Genomic DNA, 19,903 nt, shown 5'->3' on the forward strand with positions numbered 1-19,903 from the left:
ACTCACTACATAGACCAACCAGTCTGGTCTCAAACAAACAAGTCCACCTGCCTTGGCCTCTCCAGTGCTGGAATTATATTTATATTTATGTTTTGAGACAGGGCCTCTCACTGAACCGGGAACTCATCAGTCCAGTTAGGCTAGCTGGTTCCATGAACTCTGGGGTTCTGCCTCCTGTCCCAACTCTTCAGGCCACTGACCCCAGTGCTGGGGTTAAAGACCACTGCACCGGGCTTTGTTCATGGGAGCTGAGACCCTGAATTCAGGTCCTCGTGTCTGCACAGCAGGCACGTTGCCAACTGAGCCATCTTCCAAATCCTGCCACTTGAGACCTTAGCTGATTTTTTTTTTTTCAATTTTGAGGGGTCTCATGGAGCCCAGTTCAGGCTTGGAACTCCCTGTGTAGCTAAGGATAGCCTTGAACTCCTGAGTCTCCTGTCTCCACTTCCCCAGTGTGGGTTACAGGCTAGTACTACCACACCCAGCTTTCACTGGTTTTCTTCAACCCTTCCCTCCCTTGCTCGTCTGTGCTGTGGGGATGATATACTGGTAACTGTGCTTGAGATCACGGTGAGAACTTAGCTGGCTAACCTGCAGGGGCCCAGAGTGAATGAGTCCCTGACCCTGCTACCTTGAGGAAAAGAGTGAGCATCCAATTTAGGAGCGTCTATGTTGGTGGCTTTAGTTCTCTCTCCTTGAAAAGAAGGCAGGGGCCAGGCTGGTGAAAGGACTCAGTGGGTACAGGACTTGTTGCCAAGCTTGGCACTGGAAGAACACAGGGCAAGGCGCGAACACCTCAGGCTGTCTGCTGCCTTACCGCTATGCTCATGCTAAAAAACCAAACCAAACCAAACCTAATGCAGAGGTCATAAAGCTAAAGTTAGTATTAAAATATACCTGGTGAACCAGTGTGGAATGGTAACCACACAAGCCCAGAGGACAGATGATCCGGCAAGATGTTTATCAATGAGGTGGACACCAACCTGGAAGGAGTCCTGTGACATCAGGTGGCCTGAGCCCCCTCAGTCTCCTGGCAACCAGGCCAGCTGGGCCTACGCAGGGAGATCCCGTCTGTCTGTCTGTCTCTCTTCTCTGTCTCTCTCACACAGAAGGGACTGTGTGTGTGCAGGAACTGTCCTGGCCTCTGACCTCCCTGACTCATGATGGAGTCCCCATTTACTCCTGGCTGGACCAGATCCTGGCCATCCTCAGGGCAATGGATGGGTGTGGGAACTAACTTGTGTTGTGTCTCTCCAAGCAGAGGGTCTATTGTTAGGTCCTGGTCTGATCACATGGGCAGACAGAGGACAGACCTCAGCCTATTGATTATTTCATTGCTCTCTCTCTCTCTCTCTCTCTCTCTCTCTCTCTCTCTCTCTCAGAGTCCTGGCCTGGCCTTGAAACTCTGGGCGGTGCTGTTTTCCCACCTCTTGACAGTTTCTCTCCTGGAGGTTTGTGATATGAAACAAAGCCACGTCAAGGGTAGGAGTCCTATAATGTTCTTTGACCTCTGAGAAACAGGACGGCCTTGGCTTCTCCTCTGACAGAGCAGGGTGATATTCAGCGGTCACAGCCACCTGTCACCATAGCTACCCAGTCCTCAACCCAAGGCCCACACAGTGGATGAAAACTGTTTGAAGTGAAAATATGAACATTATTTAATAACTGATCTTCTGTAATAAACCATTTGAAAATATTTTACAAGGAATCACACACACGATATTTTACAAAGTTTCTCGACTTTTTTTTGTCGCTGTTGTTTTTCCAACTTGTCTGTACAAAATAGAATAACAACAAAAAAAGGGCAAAGTAAAGGAAATGGCCCCCCAAGTCCCTCAGCTCAAGGTGAGAGGACAGCCAGGTCAGGCGGGCGGATGAGAGGAATGGACCCAGCCGGGGGACGGACAACTACTTGATGGGGACTGTTGTTTTTAAACTTAAAATATATACTTATTTTTCTGTATACGTTTGTTTCTTTTTTGTTTATATTCTCCATTGAGCACCTGACTACACTACAGTTACACACGCCCCCCCCCACTGGACACAGCGGACATCCAGGCTGGGCACACATCATGGATGCCCACCCTGTCACCAGCATTGGGCATGGACCATACGCACACTGAGAAAGCAACAAGCAACGTGACATTAATTAACGAAGCCATTAATTAATGCATCACCCTCCCCCCTCCTCCCGGTCCAGCTGAGCCTCATGGCTACACCCCCCGGCCCTCAGTCCCCTATTGGCCCCAGGTTGGGATGCCTTTGGGAGATGACATGGATGAATCGTGTGAAGAGATATGTCCAGGCCCAGACTCGTGTGTGTGTGTGTGTGTGTGTGTGCGCACGCACAGCGTTTACGTGTGTGCACGGTAGAAGTGTGTGTTCAGCAAGGGAGGGGCAATTTGGCCTCCTAAGGGAGGGAGTGTTTGTGTGTGTGTGTGTGCGCGCGCGCATGTGCGCGTGTTTACAAGGAACAAAGAGTTGGGCCTGGGTGTGTAAGAACCAGATTGGGGGTGGGATGGCCCAGCCAGGAGAGACCAAGTCACCCCTGCTAAGGCAAAGAGCAATGTCTGGAGGGGTTCTTCTGCTAAAGGGGTTCAGGCAGTGATGCGTGGTCCTACTAGGGTCCTGACACTAGTGAGGAATGGACATAATGAGCACCTCGCAGGGAGAGGGGGACTGGAGGGAACACTGGTGGCTAGGGGTGAAACAAAGAGGCCTTCCCCAGCATTTGGCACTGTCTGACATTCAGCTTTAGAGATGGGAGGGCCAGCCGGGCTGCATCATCTCCGAGTGTAGGCAGAGGGGAACAGAGATGGAAGGCACAGGCCTACCCTCTCCCTGACTTCTGCCCTGTGTAAGGCTTTGTGGGCCCCCCATGGTGTGTGCCCATGTCCGTTGGTGTGCTCCCTCTGGGGTATGTCTAATGAGAGTCCAGTTTCTGCTTTCAGGGGTCCAGGTGTGTATGGGATGTGTTCGAACTGATGTCATTGTGAGACTGTCCTGACATCTGCAAGGCTGGGGCGTGGGTTTGTGGTTGTAGGTCTGAAAGGAGCAGGAGCCTATGGGGGGCTGCCCCAGAATCTCTCTCACCACTACTACCTCTCTTCTTCCATTATTTTCCCCAGAGAAGGTGAGTTTGAGCGTGGGTGGGGCCAAAGGGTCAGGTTAGGGGCACCCAGCAGAGGCAGGGTTGCCTACACAGAGGAAATCTCCAGGCAGGTTGGTAGGTGGAGGCCTGGTTTGGCACCAGTACTTGTGGCCTCCTTGTCCCAGCCCACGGAGATGAGTCCGGGGTCTGTGGGCACTTGGACAGTTCAGGGGTAAGATAAATCTTGAGTGCCAAACACCATGACACCCTACTTTGGGGCTCCCCTGCCCCAAGGCACAGGCTCTGGGGGGAGGGGCCCAGGTCCTTCAGTGAGGGAGTGGCCCAGGCGCTAGGTTGTGGACTGTGGGATGAGGGGGATGGGAGGGTGAGCGAAAGAGTAGGAGGCCAAGGCGGGGGTATGGTGTGTGTGTGTGTGTTTGGGGGGGGGGGGTCGCTCAGAGGCGGCGAGAGGCAGCAAAGGAGTGAACTTGAGGCTGTGGCCGAGGCGGCAGGCCCAGGAGGAGCAGCAGCTGCAGGGAAACCAGGACGCCCAACGACGGCGGGAAGGAGGCTCCGCGGCCACAGTCTGAGGTATCTTCCTGCAGCGGGGAAGGAAACAAGCAGGCGGTCGTCTCCCAGCCGGCGCATGATCGTGGACGTCAGCAGCGCCGCTCCCCCGACTCACCGTGGCGTTGTAGTCAAAACAGATGTGAGGGCCTCTTCGGTACCGCGGTCTCTGCACCAGTTCACATTGCTCCGGGCCGTCCGCTGGGCATGGGTGGGGAGTCAAGGAGGAGGCGGCAGCAGCGACACGGAGGGGAGCATAGGGCAGGAGGGGCGCGGGGAGGGCGGGGGCAGGATACAGTGTGTCTCCTTCTGCAGCAGCCGTCCCGCCTCGCACTGGCTGCACAGCGGCTTTTCAGCCACCACGAACAGAAGGTTGGTGTTGGTCAGTCTCTGCGCGTGGAACAGCCTGGAGGGACGATCGGAGGGCGGCATCTTGGAGGCTCGCTCCTCCCCGGAGCCACGGCCGTGACCACGCCCACCAAACAGACCACACCCCTCCAACACGCCCCGCCTCTCGCCCTGCAAGTACCTGCTGCAGTTTCCGCAGTCGATGATGGCGTTGTAGGACGCGTTCACCGAGCCGAAGTAGTACTGGGTCTGCTTCATGACGCAGCTGCTCTCGCGCGTCTCGGGGCTGCCCTCGGCTTCTGCCGGGTCTGCGGGGCCCAGACGCCTCAGCCCCGCCCACAGACCCTGACACGGTGTCAGCCTCAGCTTGGCTCAGCCCTAAGCCCCGCCCTCCCAGGGAAGCGGGCGGACGGCAGTTCCCACCGTGGTGTAGTGTAGATTTGAGGCTGAGCCTCCCAAGTCCTACCTACCTGCCTGGAACCAGCTGTGGTAGATGAGGCCGTAGAGTAGCTGCTGGAATAAGGACCTGTAGAGCACGGGGCACCGAGTACTGGCGGTTAGGAGAGGCCAGTGCCTTCCTGGCCACCTTTACCAAGCACTCCTCCAGGACTCACCAGGCGGCAGCAGAGGTCCACCAGGCCAAGTTAAGGAAGTCTGCAATGGTTGGCTGTAGTGGAGAGAGGAGCACGGGCTTCTACTGTTGCCTCTGGCTCTAGGTCAACCCCAGCTCTCTCAAATGTTAGAGGTCGGGGAGGGTTCGCTGTAGGCGGGTCTTCCAACCGCTCCCCCCCATATCCGGGCATTTCTGGGAGCTCACCACAAAGACACCCCGGGGTGCAGCACCCAGGTTTCCAGGAGGCTGTGGGGCACAGGCTGCCTGGTAGTCATAGGATTCCTTTCGGGTGTAGAATGAGTTATTATAGAGGGCCAGCATCAGGTTGGCATCCACCTCACTGAAGAATCTGCCAACCTGGTGATGCAGGAAGGGAGCAATAGTCACAGGGCTGGCGGTGCCGCACCTCTAGAGGGCTCTGCCCTATCCCTTCCTTTCACTTTCTTCCGGACCCTCACCTGGTCCCACTGATGGTTCTGGTTTGACAGTATCAGGAATCCTCCGTCATCGATGAGGACACAGAGTAGGTCCTAAGAGGCAGGGAAGGGGGATAAATACGGTGAGGGACCCCGCCCCAGACTATTTCAGGAGCTGGCAGTCAAACTACTCTGAATGAGGGGCTCCACTGCTCTAGGTTTGTCAAGCCTGAAGTCAGGGTAGGGGTGTCAAGATCTAAAGGCAGGCTAGGAGTCACGGGGGACCAAGAAGTCTGGGGATGAGGGAAGTTGGGGTCCAGAGCAGTGTCAGCACTCACCTCATTGTTAACCTCGCAGTCCATCTCACAGTGGCTGCTGGGGCCGCACTGCTGGGCAGAGAATGGGTCTGTGAGGTGCCAACCAGTTTCCCTCGTTTCTGCCACCCTTCATATGCTGGTTCTGCAGCCTATCTGCAGTACCCCGGCTTCCCACAGGTGCCGGAGCCACTCCAAGTGGCAGGCTCGTTAGGGGTCCTTGGGGACTCCAGAGAGGACACTGCTGGGCTTACTTCCCTTCCCCTGCCCAAATACCTTCTGAGGTTGGTCTTGATGGGTGCGGTTGCTGGCAAGCACCTTGAACTTTTCGGCCCAAGCCTCTAGGTCCAGTTTGACACCCACCACTGTGGGAGAGAGCAGTGGACTGTATGCTACCTACCTAGTTGGTTTCCTGACTACTGTCTCTTGCCCCACCTCTGTCTTCGTATTCACCTGCTGGCCTCAGTGTGCGACGACCTAGACTCAGCTCCACAGCTGTGCTGACGAGGACACCCACCGTGTCATTTTCCAGCTCCAGTGGCCTTAACAGGGCTGGGATGGATGGGTGGAGCAGTCAGAAGGGAAGGCTGCCCATACTGGCCACTCCAAACTGGGTCTTACCAACCCGGGACTAGACCCAGTCTAAACCTCCAGCACCCCAGACAGTGTTTGGCATGGCCTTTCTCTTCACATGTCTCTGGTCTCAGCTAAGGCCTCCCACCTGCTGATGGGCACCATGGACAGACACTCACAGTCCTGGTGTGGGGGCTTGAAGACATAACCGTGGTTATCCAGGCTGCGGCGGTAGAAGCTGGCATTGAAGGGTTCAGGGTTCTCTGTCCAGTCTTCGGCTGCCCTAGAGCGCCCATGACAGGCAGAGCTCAGTGGGTATATGACTGGATACCAGGGGCAGCTTGTGGTATACAATGGTCTTAGCAGTGCAGAGGCTTCTGGGTAGTAATGGTTAGGTCCCAGACAGGGAGGGCTGTTGGTGAGTGGGGTTGGTCACTTACTTGTTGGGGAAGACACGTGTGATGCCGCCATCCGTGGCAGCAAATACGGCTAGCAGGCTGTACCTGGGGACAACAGGGAGGTGGGGTCACAGACCTGCGTTCTACTGTGCAAGGCCAGGGCCTCTGGGTCAACCCCAGCCTCCTGCCACACACAGTCACAGCCAGGGTGGTGGTGCATACGTGTTGAGATCTTGGTCCCGCCACACACGTTCTACTAACTGCTGTGTAATGCCCGTGTCCAAAATCAAGTTATGCAGAAGGAAGTTATTGCCTGGAACAGAAGGATAACTTGGAAGGATGTCTTATTGTAGTTCCCGATCATCGCTTCCCCTAGTTTCCAGGGCTCTGGTGAAAGCCTTCTCTATGCCCTGGTCAGACCTTGCCTGCTTGTCTCCAGGCTTCTGTGGGTATGACCCTTCCCTCCCCTCGCTATGCCCTGACCCCAGGTGCTGCCCAGATCCAGATGCCCTGCCGTATACTCACACTGCTTCGAGTCTGGAGTCACTTTCTCCATGAGCTCAATGAAGTTTTTCAGGAATTCAGTGTTGTTGTCTGAGACATTCAGGTCCTTGCAATACTCTCTAGGGTAGGGAGGGGCAAGAAGAGTGGGCTTGGGGGCCCGCACAGGGCAGAGGGTTCCAGGCTTCCTGACGGGTTAGCCTGGACAAAGGCTGAGAAGTCCAGGTTGGGGGGTGGGGCATGAATGTTCTCACAAGCTGTGGTCGCTGTGGGCCTGTAGGCTGCTTAAACTTAAGGTAGGCAGAGTGGACAGAGGATGGGGGTCTGCTTCCTCCGCCCTGGTGGGTTTTCTCTTTCCTGGTCTTGGCCCTGTAGAACCTGCCATCTCTCCTGTAAAGCTGAACCCAAATGGTGCACCCAAGAGGCCTCGGGAAATGCAAATGTTAGTGACTGGCTCATCTACCTGAAGCCCTACAGTGTTCTCGTGGGCACGGTGGGGTTGAGTGCCAGCACTTGCTATTGCCAGTCTAAGGCCTCATCTTGCCTCTTCCTGGCCTTGTGCCTTTGGGCAATGCATCCTGGTTTCCTGGGGCTCATTATTTTCATCATGCCACAGTTGGGAAGTCAGTAGGAATGTGTAGGTCCCGGACTGGCTGTTCCTGCCCTCAAGGTGAGCAGGCCCTCACGAGGTGCAGGCTCTGGGTCCAGCAAACATGGGTACGACAGAACCTCGAGAAGGTTCTTGGAGAACAATGTTTCTCTCTCTCCTGATGGGTGGAACCATCTCTCTTGCTCAATCCCTTATCCACTCCCCTGCCACCAGGGACCTCTCCAGTGGCCTATATGACAGCAACTCTGTGGGTAATTAAAAAAATGTGCTACTTCCCCATGCTGTGCCAGGACCCATGAGTGTGGGCACCTGGGACTGGATCTCAGCCCCCCACTGCTTCACAGTTCCTCAGTGCCTATGTGACGTGTACCCTCCTTATGGATGTACCCAGTGATACCCACACAGCTGTGCACAAGACATACCACACACGTGATATGCGTGGTCACATTGTAGGGCACTTCATTTGCTCATTTTTGCACTTATTCACACTCTTGAGCCAGTTATTAAGATGATACACAGATCTCTTCCCTCAGTTTCTGCATGTGTCTCACAGGCCGTTCCCAATCACTACTAAATACAGCCCATCCCACATTTACCCATGGCCTCTGGCACACATACACAATGACTCACAAGTACAAACATCTATAGAGACTTGTGGGTGCATGCACACAACGTGCATACACACAGAGGTTAGGGGTGTCCAAAGCCCCATGTGGTGCCGGGGAGTGCTCTCATTCAAAACTCAGGTCACAAGAGAGGGCTTCAGCACCAGAAGGCCTCCTCAGAGGTAGTCCATGGCAGATTGTATGTATACTGTCATGTGTGTGTTCACACTGAGTGACTCCAGGGTTCGCTCTGAGCCCAGAGCCCTCACTCGCCAGAGGAGATCCTCAAAGCCTTTGCCCTCCTTCCCACTCCTCAGGACTGGCACAGTTGGCACTACCCACAGGGGCTCTGGGTGGCTCAGCCCTCAGACCCACACGAACACTGACACAGGACAACCATAGGGGTGGGGGTTGGGTGGAGGTATGGACAGGACACCACAAACCAGAGCAGCAGCTGCCCACCGAGGGCGCATTAGGGGACAGGCCAGCCCAAGGTAGAAAGGGCTCTTTCCTGGTTGCCTGGGAGGGCACAGAAGGTTGTAGAGAATCCCAAAGCCCTCCTGCCCCAGGCCTGGTGGGACACAGGCTGTGGGTACTGGCTACTGCTGCCTGGTGTGGCTACATGGCCTGGGTATGCACACGGCCGCACATACCGGGCTATGCACGGGGTTAGGAGCATCACTGCACAGGACATAGACACACAGAGCTCCAGGCAGCAGTGCAGGAGATAGGGTAGGGCAGTCAGGGGGAGGGGAGGATGCCTTAGCAAGGCCACACGCAAGCTACCTGGGAGCAATGAAAACATGTCCTTCAGACTCAAAGCTGCTGGGGAGCAGGAACTCAAAATCTGCAACAGAAACGGGGGGTTATCCGGCGGGGGCTGGGAAGGCAGGAGGCCAGGGGGCTCAGAGCTGTTGGGGCTGGAGGGGCAGGTAGGGACAGGCGGCTTAAGGGAGGGGGAAGACACCAGCAAAGAGGGAACCCGCCACTTCCACGTTCAGGTTTGAGCCAAAGAGAAGGGAGGGCGAGGAGGGTGTAGGGCCTGTGGAAACTACAGCATCGCAGGAGAAGGGCAGTTATAGCCAATATGTTGCCCGGGCCTGGTCCTCTGTCGGTAGTGAGTCCCTTGGCGTGGCTGTATATGCTTCCATACTGCTGTATAGCACATATACACGGACACACACACACACACATATATATACACACACTGCTATATATATGCATGGTCTGGGGGAGGCGCCAGTCTTGTTCTTATCACATCCATAATGGAAAAACCGCATGCTGAGCTTCCTTTGCCTCCAAAGAGACTTTGAGGAAGGGAATTGGCTTTTGGCTGCGGATTTTTAGCTCTCTTTGCTGCAGCTGTTTGCATTTTGGTAGGTCTTGCTTTTGTTCTGTGTCAGGCATCAACATGGCCAAACCGAAAGGGTTTCTCACAGGCACAGACAGTCCAACCAGAGACGGGCATGAACAGCTGGTGGTGGCGGCTACGGCAGTGCACCGTGGAGGTCTGAGGGTGGGGTGTCCTTCCTGGAACAGGATGCTGGGTGAAGGGAAACCCAGGGGGCAAGGACTGTTCCACAGTGTGTGGCGAGACAAGGATGCTGGTGGACTCTGCACACCTGCTTTCCCAGCTGGGGGCACAGGGCACATGGGGAAGGAGGAGCCTGCAGGGAATGCTGGGAGTGCCTGCAGGGAATGCTGGGAGTGCCCAGGTGGGTGGTCTAGCAACTGTGCCTGTGCCTCAGGCTTAGGAGCTGTGCATATAGGTGGCATGGATGCATAAGTGTGTGCACAATTGTCTTTATATGCATGAATGTATGAGTGTGTGCACACTCATCTTTATAAGGGTGTGTATTCACAGGCCTGAGAATATGACTGTAGGACTCCACTGTGGCCTCTTTCTGCCCAGCTGGATTGGGTTACTCTGCTGTGTGCCTATTTTATTTTACTTTTTTGAGACAGGGTCTCCTGTAGTCCAGGTTGACTTAGAACTCGCTTACACAGCTGAGAATGACTTTGGACTTCTGATTCTCATGCATACACCTTCAGAGGGCTGGGATATGGGCAGGAGCCGTCACATCTGGACTATGTGATGGTGGGGATTGAAGTCAGGACTTTTGATAAATGCCAGGCAATGACAAGCGCTGTTGCAACTGAACTACATCCCCAGCCCTGTTAGGTGTATCTGTGAGGACCCCTTGGCTAGTATAATTCTGGAAGTTCAACTCCCTAGATTTTTAAAAAGATGGTCTCTGTTGTCTTGACTAGCCTCCAGTTCATGGAAATTCTCCTGCCCGAGCCTCTTGAATGCTAGGATTTAGGCCTAGGCCACCACACTTGGCTTTCCCTATCCTACCCTCACCCACATCCCGAACTCTCTTTCACCCCGGCGCTTTAGTCATCCCAGAAGAGGGATTCTCACTGTTCCCAAATACTCCCACGATGCACTGCAAAGTTCTGGACAGAGGAAACTTGAGGTGCTTTGGGGGGCTGGGCAGTCACTGGTTGGACTGTTCCTTTCTGATAGGACTGTGAGGCAGGGTTTGGACACAAGCCAAAGGGGAGGGAGTAGGGGTGAGGAAAGGAGGAGGAGGAGGAGAAAGAAAAAGGAGGGATGAGGGACAAGGAGGGAGACTATACTATGCTTGTTATGTTTCCAGGGTCTTGAAGTTCTAGGGTCAGTATGTGGGGTGTGAGTGGGAGAAAAGACAACTCAAGTCAGTGGAACTATGCAACCCACTCTGACCCAGGCCAGCAAGGCCAGCTTATTCCCTTTGTTGGACTAGGCTAGACAAGTCCTCTTGGTTTCTTGGGGAGTCCTCTGCTTCCAGTTTGGGGACATCCCCACATGGTTCTCCATGCCCCACAGGGTCAAATGTTCCCTGGGAAGGCAGCTCTCTGTGCACCAATGGCAGACATATTCATGTGTCACCTTTTCTAACTCCCGTCGTCCTCTGTCAAGGCCTGGCGTTCACCATCTACTGTTCTGCGACCTGACTTGGGATCCTTTCCTTTGTCAGTAGCCTGGTCTCCTCTGGTTGGCTCTGGGGATCCATGCCTGATGAAGCCTATGGTTTCCGAATCTGCCTTTATTTCCCCAGGGGAATAGCTTTCCCACACCTATGGGTTCTTCCTAGGAACAGCGAGTACCTAAGATCAGGCATTGCCCAAGGGTCCTTAGCAAAGCAATGGGAACCCAGGATGACTGGTTAGCCTTGCCCTCCTGTGGCCTGGTGGCCTGTGTGACCCCCCACTAAGGCTTCTGAGCCTTGCCACCTCTTCTAGGAGGGATGTGAGCTCTGGGGCCACAGCAGAACAGAGGCCTAAGTGCCATTGAGGGTGCCTGCTGGGATTTCCCTCTTCCACATCTTACATGAGCCCCGCTGAGGGCTGACCTATCAACTGTTATCTCAAGCTTCCTGCCCTGCTGGGAAGGTGGTGGTGGAGAAGCATCCAGCTCTGTTCCCACTGTTGAGTTGTCTTAGAGGGGCAGAGAAATTGGAGAGGCAAAGGGCTTCCCATGGGGTCCCACAAAAACTAGGGAATAGGAGGAAGGGGTCTGGGCCCACAGGACACGCTGGAGAACTCTCCGCAGACAGCCCCAGAAGTGGGCTACTGGCTCTAAGAGGGTGTCAGGACAGAGGAAAAGCAAGAACCGAGGAGCCAAGGGATGCTGGGAGGGAGCCCCAGAGGGCAGGGGTGTGGCTGGTCCTGGGCAGGAAGGGGGGCAAGCAGGGGCGTGAGGGCAGGTGGGGTGGGGAGAGGAGGGTGCACTGGTTCTGAATATACTTGCCCTTCAGTTTGCTGATTGGCACTGGGACAGTCCACCAAGAGAGAAAGCGAGGAAAACAAAAACACAAACACAAAAACAAACGAAAAAGGGGAGGGGAAGGGGAGGGGCACAAACAATATTTTATTCAATGACTGTTTGAATGAAAATATTGTGTCTCATCATCATACCGAAAGGAAACTTCTTGCAAAAAACGACATGAGAGAGAAAGAGAGAGCGAGAAACTCAAAGGAGATGAGCCCCAGTCGGCCAGGCAGGTGCGGGGGCGCCCGGTGGGGCCGGAGCCCCAGCCTCCCTCCCAGTGACCTCTGGCATTGGGCAGGCAGGGCCAGGCCTGAGATCCAGGCCTTTCCAGAGAGGCCCATGGTGAGCAGGCATGCATGGGGAGCCACAGGCAGAGGAGTGGGAGAGCCGAGGAGGGAGAGGGAAGGAGAGAGAAAGGATGAGAGAGATGGAGTGTAGGGGTGAAAGAGGGAGGGGGAGCAGGGAGGGGGATATGAGAAGGGTGTAAGCCAGAAGTGAGGGAGAAAAGAGGAAGGGAAGGAGGAGAGAGGAAAGAACACAGACAAAGGGAGAGGGGGAGGGCAGGGGTTCTGGGGTGGGGAGAAGGGATGGTGGGAAAGTGAGAGGAACTGAGCAGGAGGGAGAGGAAGAGAGGATGGGGAGGAAGGGGGGAGAGAAATGAGAGGAGAGATGGTGGGAGAAGGTGACCTGGAGGAGGAGAGGGAAGAGCGGATGGGGGAGGAACAGAGGACAAGAGATCTTGGGACAAAGGAGGCACCACAGGAGGAACAGGGGAAGGAAGTCAGAAGAGAAGGGAGGGGCAGGGGTGCTTTCTAGTAATGTAGTCCCCAGGAGTGTTTAGGGCAGGCAGGCTTAGAAGGGAAGACACGGGCTAGGAAAAACCAAAAACAATCCTCAACGGAAACTATGAGAGAATGGTCTAGAACCAAATCTGAGAAAGGCAAGCATGCAGATTTCCACAGACTTTCGAAGGCTGGTTCCCCAGCCTGTGGGCACGCCTGAGGCTGGGCAGACTTGGCAGGAGGGGCTGCCTTGCCGGCAAGCGCGGCTGGCTATGCTGCCTGGGGCCGGCCAAGGGTGCAGGGGCAGAGGCAGGGGTGCAGGGCGCAGGCAGGGGCCAGGCCACTTACACTTGACCTGCAGGATCTGGTCGCTGAGGTTGGCTTGGAGGTAGAAGGTGCTGTAGGGTGGGAGCACCAGCCCCAGGCTGGGGAGGAGGGGAGGGGAGAGCACAGGTTACTGATGAGGATTGGCAGCTACACTAACACTTCCTTCCTAGGGCCTTAGAGCCACAGAGGCCCAAGCTGTGGCAGCCACAAGTCCCCTGCACAACTCCATATCCAAGGAGTTAGCACCTTGGAGGCCTGAACTTTCTCCCCAAACCATCCTGGAGGCCTCGAAACTACTAGCCCCAAAGTGATTCCCCACCCTACTGCCCACCTCAGCACCCACCTGCCCCACAATGTCCTGACCAACAGGAAGCTTTTGAGGAGCAGGCATGAACCCCATGAGAGCCCAGAGGCAGTGCGGGCTGGTCCTGAGGTGTGACAATGCTCCTATCATTTCAGAATGGACTATGGAGCAGTTGAGTGGGGTGCGTGAAGACAGCCCCCGGGGTCAAGACTGGCTGAGGTTGCAATGCTGACTGTGAGCAGTCAGGGAGAGTTGAGATGATCCCTGGGGTGTGGTACCCAGGAGATCCTCCAGGAAGGGGGGAGCCAGGGGCAGTGTCCTGTCCTCAATCCCGTTCTTCCAGGACCTGCTGCTTGCTCCACAGGGCCAGGGGAGGCCCTGGGGGACCAAACATCTCAGGTTAAATAAATAGTAAGGATAGGGGTGCAAGAGGGAGAAGCAGCTGGGTTCAGATTTAGGGGTCACTCTCACCCTTCTCTGTCTACCCAGCTCTGGCTCACTTACCTGTAGTTGGTGCTCCTTATAGGCACCCAGGTGTAGTTCCGAATCACCTCATCTATGTACCTCTGGGAGAGGAGGCTGCGTCAGGTTCTTGGGTGAGCAGGCTAGGGTGGGTGGGTAGGGATGGGTGCCCATTCTGATGCCCTTTTTTCCCATCCTGTGCCTTCATACCTCATCCAGGGACTTGACCAATGTCCTGATCTGCTTGTGGCCCTTGTTGCCATCAATCATGCTGCGACGGATCTGCAAGGGCCAACGGTATGAACCCCCTGCTCCTGTGCTAGCCTCCTCCTTGCCTTCACCCCTGCTTCTGTGCTAACCACCTCCTCCCTGCCTTCCTGCCTTCACCCCTGCTCCTGTGCTAGCCTCCTCCCTGCCTTCACCCCTGCTCCTGTGCTAGCTTCCTCTTCCCTGCCTCCCTGCCTCCACCCCTGCTCCTGTGCTAGCTACCTCTTCCCTGCCTCCCTGCCTTCACCCCTGCTCCTGTGCTAGCCACCTCTCCTTGCCTTCACCTCTGCGCCTGTGCCAGCCTCCTCCCTGCCTCCACCCCTGCTCCTGTGCTAGCCACCTCCTCCCTGCCTCCTTGCCTTCACCCCCGCTCCTGTGCTAGCCTCCTCCCTGCCTTCACCCCTGCTCCTGTGCTGGCCTCCTCCCTGCCTTCACCCCTGCTCCTGTGCTAGTCTCCTCCCTGCCTTCACCCCTGCTCCTGTGCTAGCCACCTCTCCTTGCCTTCACCCCTGCTCCTGTGCTAGCCACCTCCTCCCTGCCTCCTTGCCTTCACCCCTGCTCCTGTGCTAGCCACCTCCTCCCTGCCTTCACCCCTGTTCCTGGGCTAGCCACCTCCTCCCTGCCTTCACCTCACCTCCTCCTTGTTTTCATCTTCCAGCTCTGCATCCAGGAAGTCCAGGGTCACAGGCTCCCGGAAGTTGGTAGTCTGCAGGAAGCCAGGTAGGAAGTCAAGAGTCCTCATTTTGGAGGGTTTACCTGCCTTCCATGGCCACTCACCTGGCTTACCTGGGGCTTGAGGTTGGGATGTAGCAACACGTAGCCGTTCAGGTCAATAGCAAACACATAGCCATTAGCGCCAAGCTGTGAGGTACAGATTTGGAGCTCAGAGGCTGTACAGGGATTTCTTACACTATGAGCTTCTCTCTATTCTGTTTCCCATGCTGCTTGCCTTTGGCCAAAGGCCCCCTCCTGGCATATGGCCCTAAGTCTGCCTCTGAAGCCAGGCTGGGTGCCCCTCATACACCAGCCCCCACCAAGAGTGACTGGCCCTGTAGGCAGACATCCTTCACCTCTGCACCTGCACGAGGCCCACAAGTCTGCTGCCTTTGTACCACTATGGCCCTCTTGGACCTATTGAGTTCTCAAATTATGCTTTCCTGTCCCCATTTCAGTGTCGTTGTACAGGAGGGAGAGATGCCTGGGAACCCTGCAGGCCTGGTGGAAGGCAAGCAGGAGGGAGTGGAACCCAGGGACTAGCCCTTGCTTTGGATTGTCTTCCTACTCTACGTGGAATCTCTCAGGTCAAGCAAGGGTTCCATATGGTTCGGACTGAAAGCTGTCACGCATGTCCTTCTTCCCCTTGCTTTCATAGCTGAGACCTAAGTTCTCTAGCCAAACCGCCATGCCATCCCTTCCCCAGCTCCAGCTTCTGCCTTTTGCTTTCATGCTGCTGTCTGGAAGAGTTCCCTCTGCTCCTCTCCCCATTTTTCCACCCAGCACACGTCTGGGGGCTGAATCTGGCTTGCCACCTGTCACAATAATTTGATGTGAGTCTCATATGGGTTTTATGTTTTTGTTTTCTTCCCCAAGATAGGGTTTCTCTGTTTAATAGTTCTGGCTATTCTGGAACTCACACTGTAGAGCAGGCTAGCCTCAAACTTACAGAGATATGTCTGCCTCTGCCTCCTGAGTCCTAGGGTTAAAGGTGTGCCCCACCACTACCCAGCTGGGTTTTATGTTTGTTTGTTTTTAAAAGATTTTATTTATTTATAATGTATAGAGTCTCCTGGCATGCATGCCTACGCACCAGAAGAGGGCACCAGATCTCATTACAGATGGTTGTGAGCTACCCTATGGTTGTTGGGAATTGAACTCAGGACCTCTGGAAGAGCAGCCAGTGCTCTTCACCTCTGAGCCATCTCTCCAGCCCCCTGGGAAGTCTTTTGTGATCCTCTGAATTCAGAGGCCCCTGTGAAGACCCTTCAATCCCTGGATCTCCTCTGCTGAGTCTGGAAGAAGGAGAGTGGGGCAGGTGGATACTTACGGTGTAGTTGGGAGTCAGCCTCTTGATGTCATTCAGGGCCACATCGATGCCCATCACACCCAGGATTAGCTGGTTCTGGGCACAAAGAAGTGGGATGGTACACTGTAAGGAGTCAAGTCCACGGAGGAACCCCTGGCCCGGGCCTCATACTAAAGGCCTTAAGCTGCTGACACAGACAGTCGCTTTGGCCAGTTTGTAGGATGTCCTATCCCTCCTCCATCCCCAGACCTGCTAAAAGCATGCCAGTCCCTCCCCCAGACAGCCCACTGGGCACCTCACCGGGCACCTCACCTTCTTTTCCCCAGGGCCATCCTGTGTCAGGTTGAAAACAGGGAGAGTCCCAGTTACCACCAACCCCAGTCCCTAAGGGGAGAGGAAGAGGATGAGGTCTCTTGTGGCCAGTTCTGTCCCCACTCTGAGTGTTCAGAGAAGGGGCTCAGGCATAGCCCACCTGTCATTTCCTTTACTTGGTCAACACCAATAAGGGGACCCCCAAGGGTCTTGACCCTGTGGGCATATCCCTGAGGGAAGGCCTCCAGGCCCCTTCCTTTGCCCAAAGGCCTTACCAGTGCATCCTCATACACGTTTGTCCATTGCACCTGCTTGGCTTCCTTGCCTGCCAGTACCATGGGCCTGCCCAACACATCTAGGTATTCCTGGGTACGGAGAGAAAGGCACTTAAATGTCCTTCCCAACGCACTTTCTCTCATCTGCTGCCATGTGCCTCAGCAGCCACCAGGGGTCGCTTTCGGCCCATGGCAGTGGAAGGCACTCAGCAGCAACCAGAGGGAAGCAAAGAACTGGGAGGGGCGGCCTCCCCGCCACCTCACCTGTGTGTTGATGCGGATGGCTCCGATGGAAGGGATCTCAAAATAGTAACCTGTAAAGGGAGGAGAGGTGGGCTTGGCTGGCACAGCGAGACCCACATCGCAGGGGGCACTGCCTCCTAGGGCATATCTGCAGCCTTCTGTGTATTTAGTTACACCCCTCAAACTTCTTTGTGCTCCCTGGCATTGCCCACGCACTGGCTACAGAAGAGGATAGATTGTGTGTGTGTGTGTGTGGGGGGGGGGGGGGCTTAGGAAGCAGTGGAGGTGGAGGAAGGAGTTTCCTTCTAGGATATCAGTTAACATTCAGAGTTCACCCAAGTGCACAGAGAGATGGATTGATCAGCAAACATATGTAGGAGCAGAAAAGCTGGACAGATGGACAGTGGACATACAGCCAGATGGGCAGGAACATGCTTTGTCAGATAGACAAGTAAGACAGCCCGCCAAACAGACAAAGCAATGACAGCCATCTGTATGGAAGGACAGACAGACAGTGAGTGAACAAACATCTGGACATATGGATGGACAGCTGGCAGCAGGACATAGCAGGCAGATGCCTTGGTAGTGAGATCCCGCAAGGTACCTTTGTTAGTGCAGGCCATCCATTGCAGAGGTGTGACGTCATAGTTATGCTGCCCTACAGAGAATGTGAACACGCGCACCTGTCGGAGCAATGAGGTTATTCCTGTGGCCACTCGAGGACAGCCCTCTCCTGTCCCGGGCCTAGCTCAGGGCAGCCACCCATCAGGGTTGAGCCTCACCGTCCGGTTGGGCCAATTATATTTCTCGAAGACATCTTGCACACGATCTTCGCCCCCATCCGTGAACATCATGATCATCTTATTGCAGTTAGCCCGAGTGATGTTGGACTAGTCAAGGGTGAACACAGAGTCAGGCAGTCCTTGGTCTCTCACAGGCCCAGGGAAGAGCCTCCCTCCTCCGGTAGGTAAGCTTGGCTCTCTGGCCCTCTGCCCCTCTGCCCTCAGAGCAGGTGGGCTATCTGTCTAAGCTGTCTGTTTAGTGTTAACAAGGCCATCCACCTTTATCTTCCCACGTCACTACGCCTGGTCCCTTGCCCACCCCTGACCACCATTTGCCCACCCATGGGGCTCACATTCTGTAGCTGGTCAAAGGCATACTCAAAGCCGGCCTTGTAGCCTGTGGTGCCCTTGGCCACCATGCCCTGCACGGCTTCCTTGAAGACCTTCTTGTTACGCACATTGGCCTGCACCAGGTGTGTGAAGCAAGACACAGGCTGCGCCTTCTCGTTGAACTGTGGGGACAGTGAGAGGGTGAGGAGCTTCAGGCTGGCCATGGTGGACAGCTGTCGCACAAGGCTCATGGTTGTCATGGGAGCAAGCTGGATGTGGGTGAGTAGTTCCCAGCCCGCCTGCCACCTTGGTACTCACTGAGGCCACGTTCACGTAGTCATCATCGGAGAGTGTGTCCAGCATCTCACAGACGGATGTCTTCATCAGCTTCAGAGTCAGGCCGCTCACGCTGCCACTCCTGTAAAGAGGGCAGGGGCTACGTGTGTGTGGGCTCTCAGGCTGCTCCCGCCCTCTCCTCATAATGTTCCCAGGCAGAAGAATCCAGCCTGGCCCCACCCCAGCCCCACCAGCCTACAACGCTCACTTACACGTCCACAATGATGACCATGTCCTTGGGGGACGAGGCCCCCTGTATATACCTGCCGGTGAGAAGACTCAGTTAGGGACAGCACCTCGGGACCGGTGGCTTCTTCCTCCCTCTATCCATTTACGGGTTCATGTATTTCTATTGGCCATGTACTACATGGGTCGAAATGGGTCTGGGCACTGGGGAGACCATGCTCTATAAAAGAAGACAGCTCTTGCTCCTGGCATGAGTGATTTGGTCCCTTATGAAGTGAACAAGAGGTGTGGGGGGCAGGTAATCCACAGAGGGGCAGAGAGCTTCAGTGGCTGTGTCCTCTGCCCCAGATAGAGGCTCCACAGAATGGGGGGGGAAGGTTATGACGTAGGGAGAGAGGGGGAGAGCAGAGGGCGGGGTGTCTAGGGAATCAAAGGAGTAGGGTGGTGCTCTCTAGCCTGGCGGAGGCTGTATCTACCCTTGGGAACATCTCTCATTCCTGAGTGGGTGGAGGGGACTGGGTAGTGGACGGTATGTGTGGGGGCAGAGGCAGCTGGGTGGCCTGCCTGGGTGATGGGATCCATTTTCCAGTGGCAGCGATGTGTGAAATGAAAATTGGATAGAGCTGGCTGCGCCCTGCTCGGAGGTCTGGATATTGAGAGGGAGGGGAGCAGGCAAGAAATGGGGAGCTGAGGGGGTATCTCTCTTCAGCTCCCCCCTTGCTCACTCACCAGGGTCGTCTTCGGACGTCATACAGGTCAATCTTCTTGGGGGCTCGCCATGGTGTGGCTGTGGAAAAGAGAGGGTGAAGGAACCTTGTGGAAAGGCCTGACTAGAGCAGCTCGGAGTCACGAGAATGACTTGGTTTACTCTGTGCACCTCAGGATGGGTGGGCTTAGAGATGGAGCAAGATGGATGCTGGATGGGCCAAGGAGACAGGTTGGCACCTACCTGGGTAATAGCGGGTGACTCCTGTGGCACTGCCGAAGACCTGCCACAGCAGGGTAGGGTCTTGCCTACGGTTCTCGATGAAGACATTCTCCAGGGCCTCGGTCCAGTTAAGCTCATTGAGGATGACGGTAGCTGGGGAGCAGGGCAGAAGGCTGGGCTGGAGAGCTCTAGGCTGCCCCTGCTAAACCCACCTCCACGGCACTGATGTGGAAACCTCCCCCCTCAATGGCCTCCCCTGCCCGTGGCCTGCCCAGACTTTCTTTGGTTTTCCAGGATCTCACTAGGGACCATACCAGCTCCCCCAGGAAGATTTTCTTGCCCTCCCTCCTCCAAATCATCAAAGCAATTTCTCAGCCTACCCCTCAACTAGGCCTCAATGAGCAAGCAGGGCTGATGTGGCTTGTGGCCCATGGAGAAGGGCCGCCTAGGTGGCAGGGAACTGTGAGCTGGGCCCCCATCCAGCATGCTGCCT

At 55.4% G+C, this 19,903-nt stretch overlaps 1 protein-coding gene across 8 annotated transcripts in view; it reads right to left on the reverse strand.

Annotated features, from left to right (window-relative positions):
- Positions 1-1,633: 1,633 nt before the first annotated feature.
- Cacna2d2 (calcium voltage-gated channel auxiliary subunit alpha2delta 2) overlaps positions 1,634-19,903 on the reverse strand; it is a 130,593-nt gene continuing 112,323 nt past the window's right edge. Inside the window, exons 7-39 of one of the 8 annotated variants that reach the window (XM_041677084.1) lie at positions 19,432-19,563; positions 19,212-19,269; positions 18,509-18,559; positions 18,279-18,378; positions 17,984-18,142; positions 17,631-17,738; positions 17,453-17,531; positions 16,870-16,919; positions 16,606-16,695; positions 16,331-16,402; positions 16,040-16,114; positions 14,782-14,856; positions 14,630-14,701; positions 13,939-14,010; positions 13,771-13,832; positions 12,984-13,060; positions 11,833-11,853; positions 8,823-8,883; positions 6,846-6,943; positions 6,543-6,633; positions 6,363-6,425; positions 6,102-6,205; positions 5,803-5,901; positions 5,626-5,714; positions 5,374-5,421; positions 5,078-5,149; positions 4,824-4,976; positions 4,621-4,673; positions 4,477-4,532; positions 4,188-4,314; positions 3,955-4,064; positions 3,777-3,859; positions 1,634-3,690 (exon numbers count right to left, since the gene is read on the reverse strand). In XM_041677084.1, the coding sequence (XP_041533018.1) occupies positions 3,547-3,690; positions 3,777-3,859; positions 3,955-4,064; positions 4,188-4,314; positions 4,477-4,532; positions 4,621-4,673; positions 4,824-4,976; positions 5,078-5,149; positions 5,374-5,421; positions 5,626-5,714; positions 5,803-5,901; positions 6,102-6,205; positions 6,363-6,425; positions 6,543-6,633; positions 6,846-6,943; positions 8,823-8,883; positions 11,833-11,853; positions 12,984-13,060; positions 13,771-13,832; positions 13,939-14,010; positions 14,630-14,701; positions 14,782-14,856; positions 16,040-16,114; positions 16,331-16,402; positions 16,606-16,695; positions 16,870-16,919; positions 17,453-17,531; positions 17,631-17,738; positions 17,984-18,142; positions 18,279-18,378; positions 18,509-18,559; positions 19,212-19,269; positions 19,432-19,563 (2,804 nt within the window). In that variant the 3' untranslated portion in view covers positions 1,634-3,546. Of the gene's footprint in view, positions 3,691-3,776; positions 3,866-3,954; positions 4,065-4,187; positions 4,315-4,476; positions 4,533-4,620; positions 4,674-4,823; positions 4,977-5,077; positions 5,150-5,373; positions 5,425-5,625; positions 5,715-5,802; positions 5,902-6,101; positions 6,206-6,362; positions 6,426-6,542; positions 6,634-6,845; positions 6,944-8,822; positions 8,884-11,832; positions 11,854-12,983; positions 13,061-13,770; positions 13,833-13,938; positions 14,011-14,629; positions 14,702-14,781; positions 14,857-16,039; positions 16,115-16,330; positions 16,403-16,605; positions 16,696-16,869; positions 16,920-17,452; positions 17,532-17,630; positions 17,739-17,983; positions 18,143-18,278; positions 18,379-18,508; positions 18,560-19,211; positions 19,270-19,431; positions 19,564-19,903 lie in introns of all 8 variants that reach the window. The other 7 variants (XM_041677082.1, XM_041677083.1, XM_041677081.1 and 4 more) reach the window with 7 other exon arrangements.

Source organism: Microtus oregoni, unplaced genomic scaffold, assembly GCF_018167655.1.
Source record: "Microtus oregoni isolate MIOR12 unplaced genomic scaffold, Mior012 000028F_ref0000031, whole genome shotgun sequence".
NCBI classification, from domain to species: Eukaryota; Metazoa; Chordata; class Mammalia; order Rodentia; family Cricetidae; genus Microtus; species Microtus oregoni.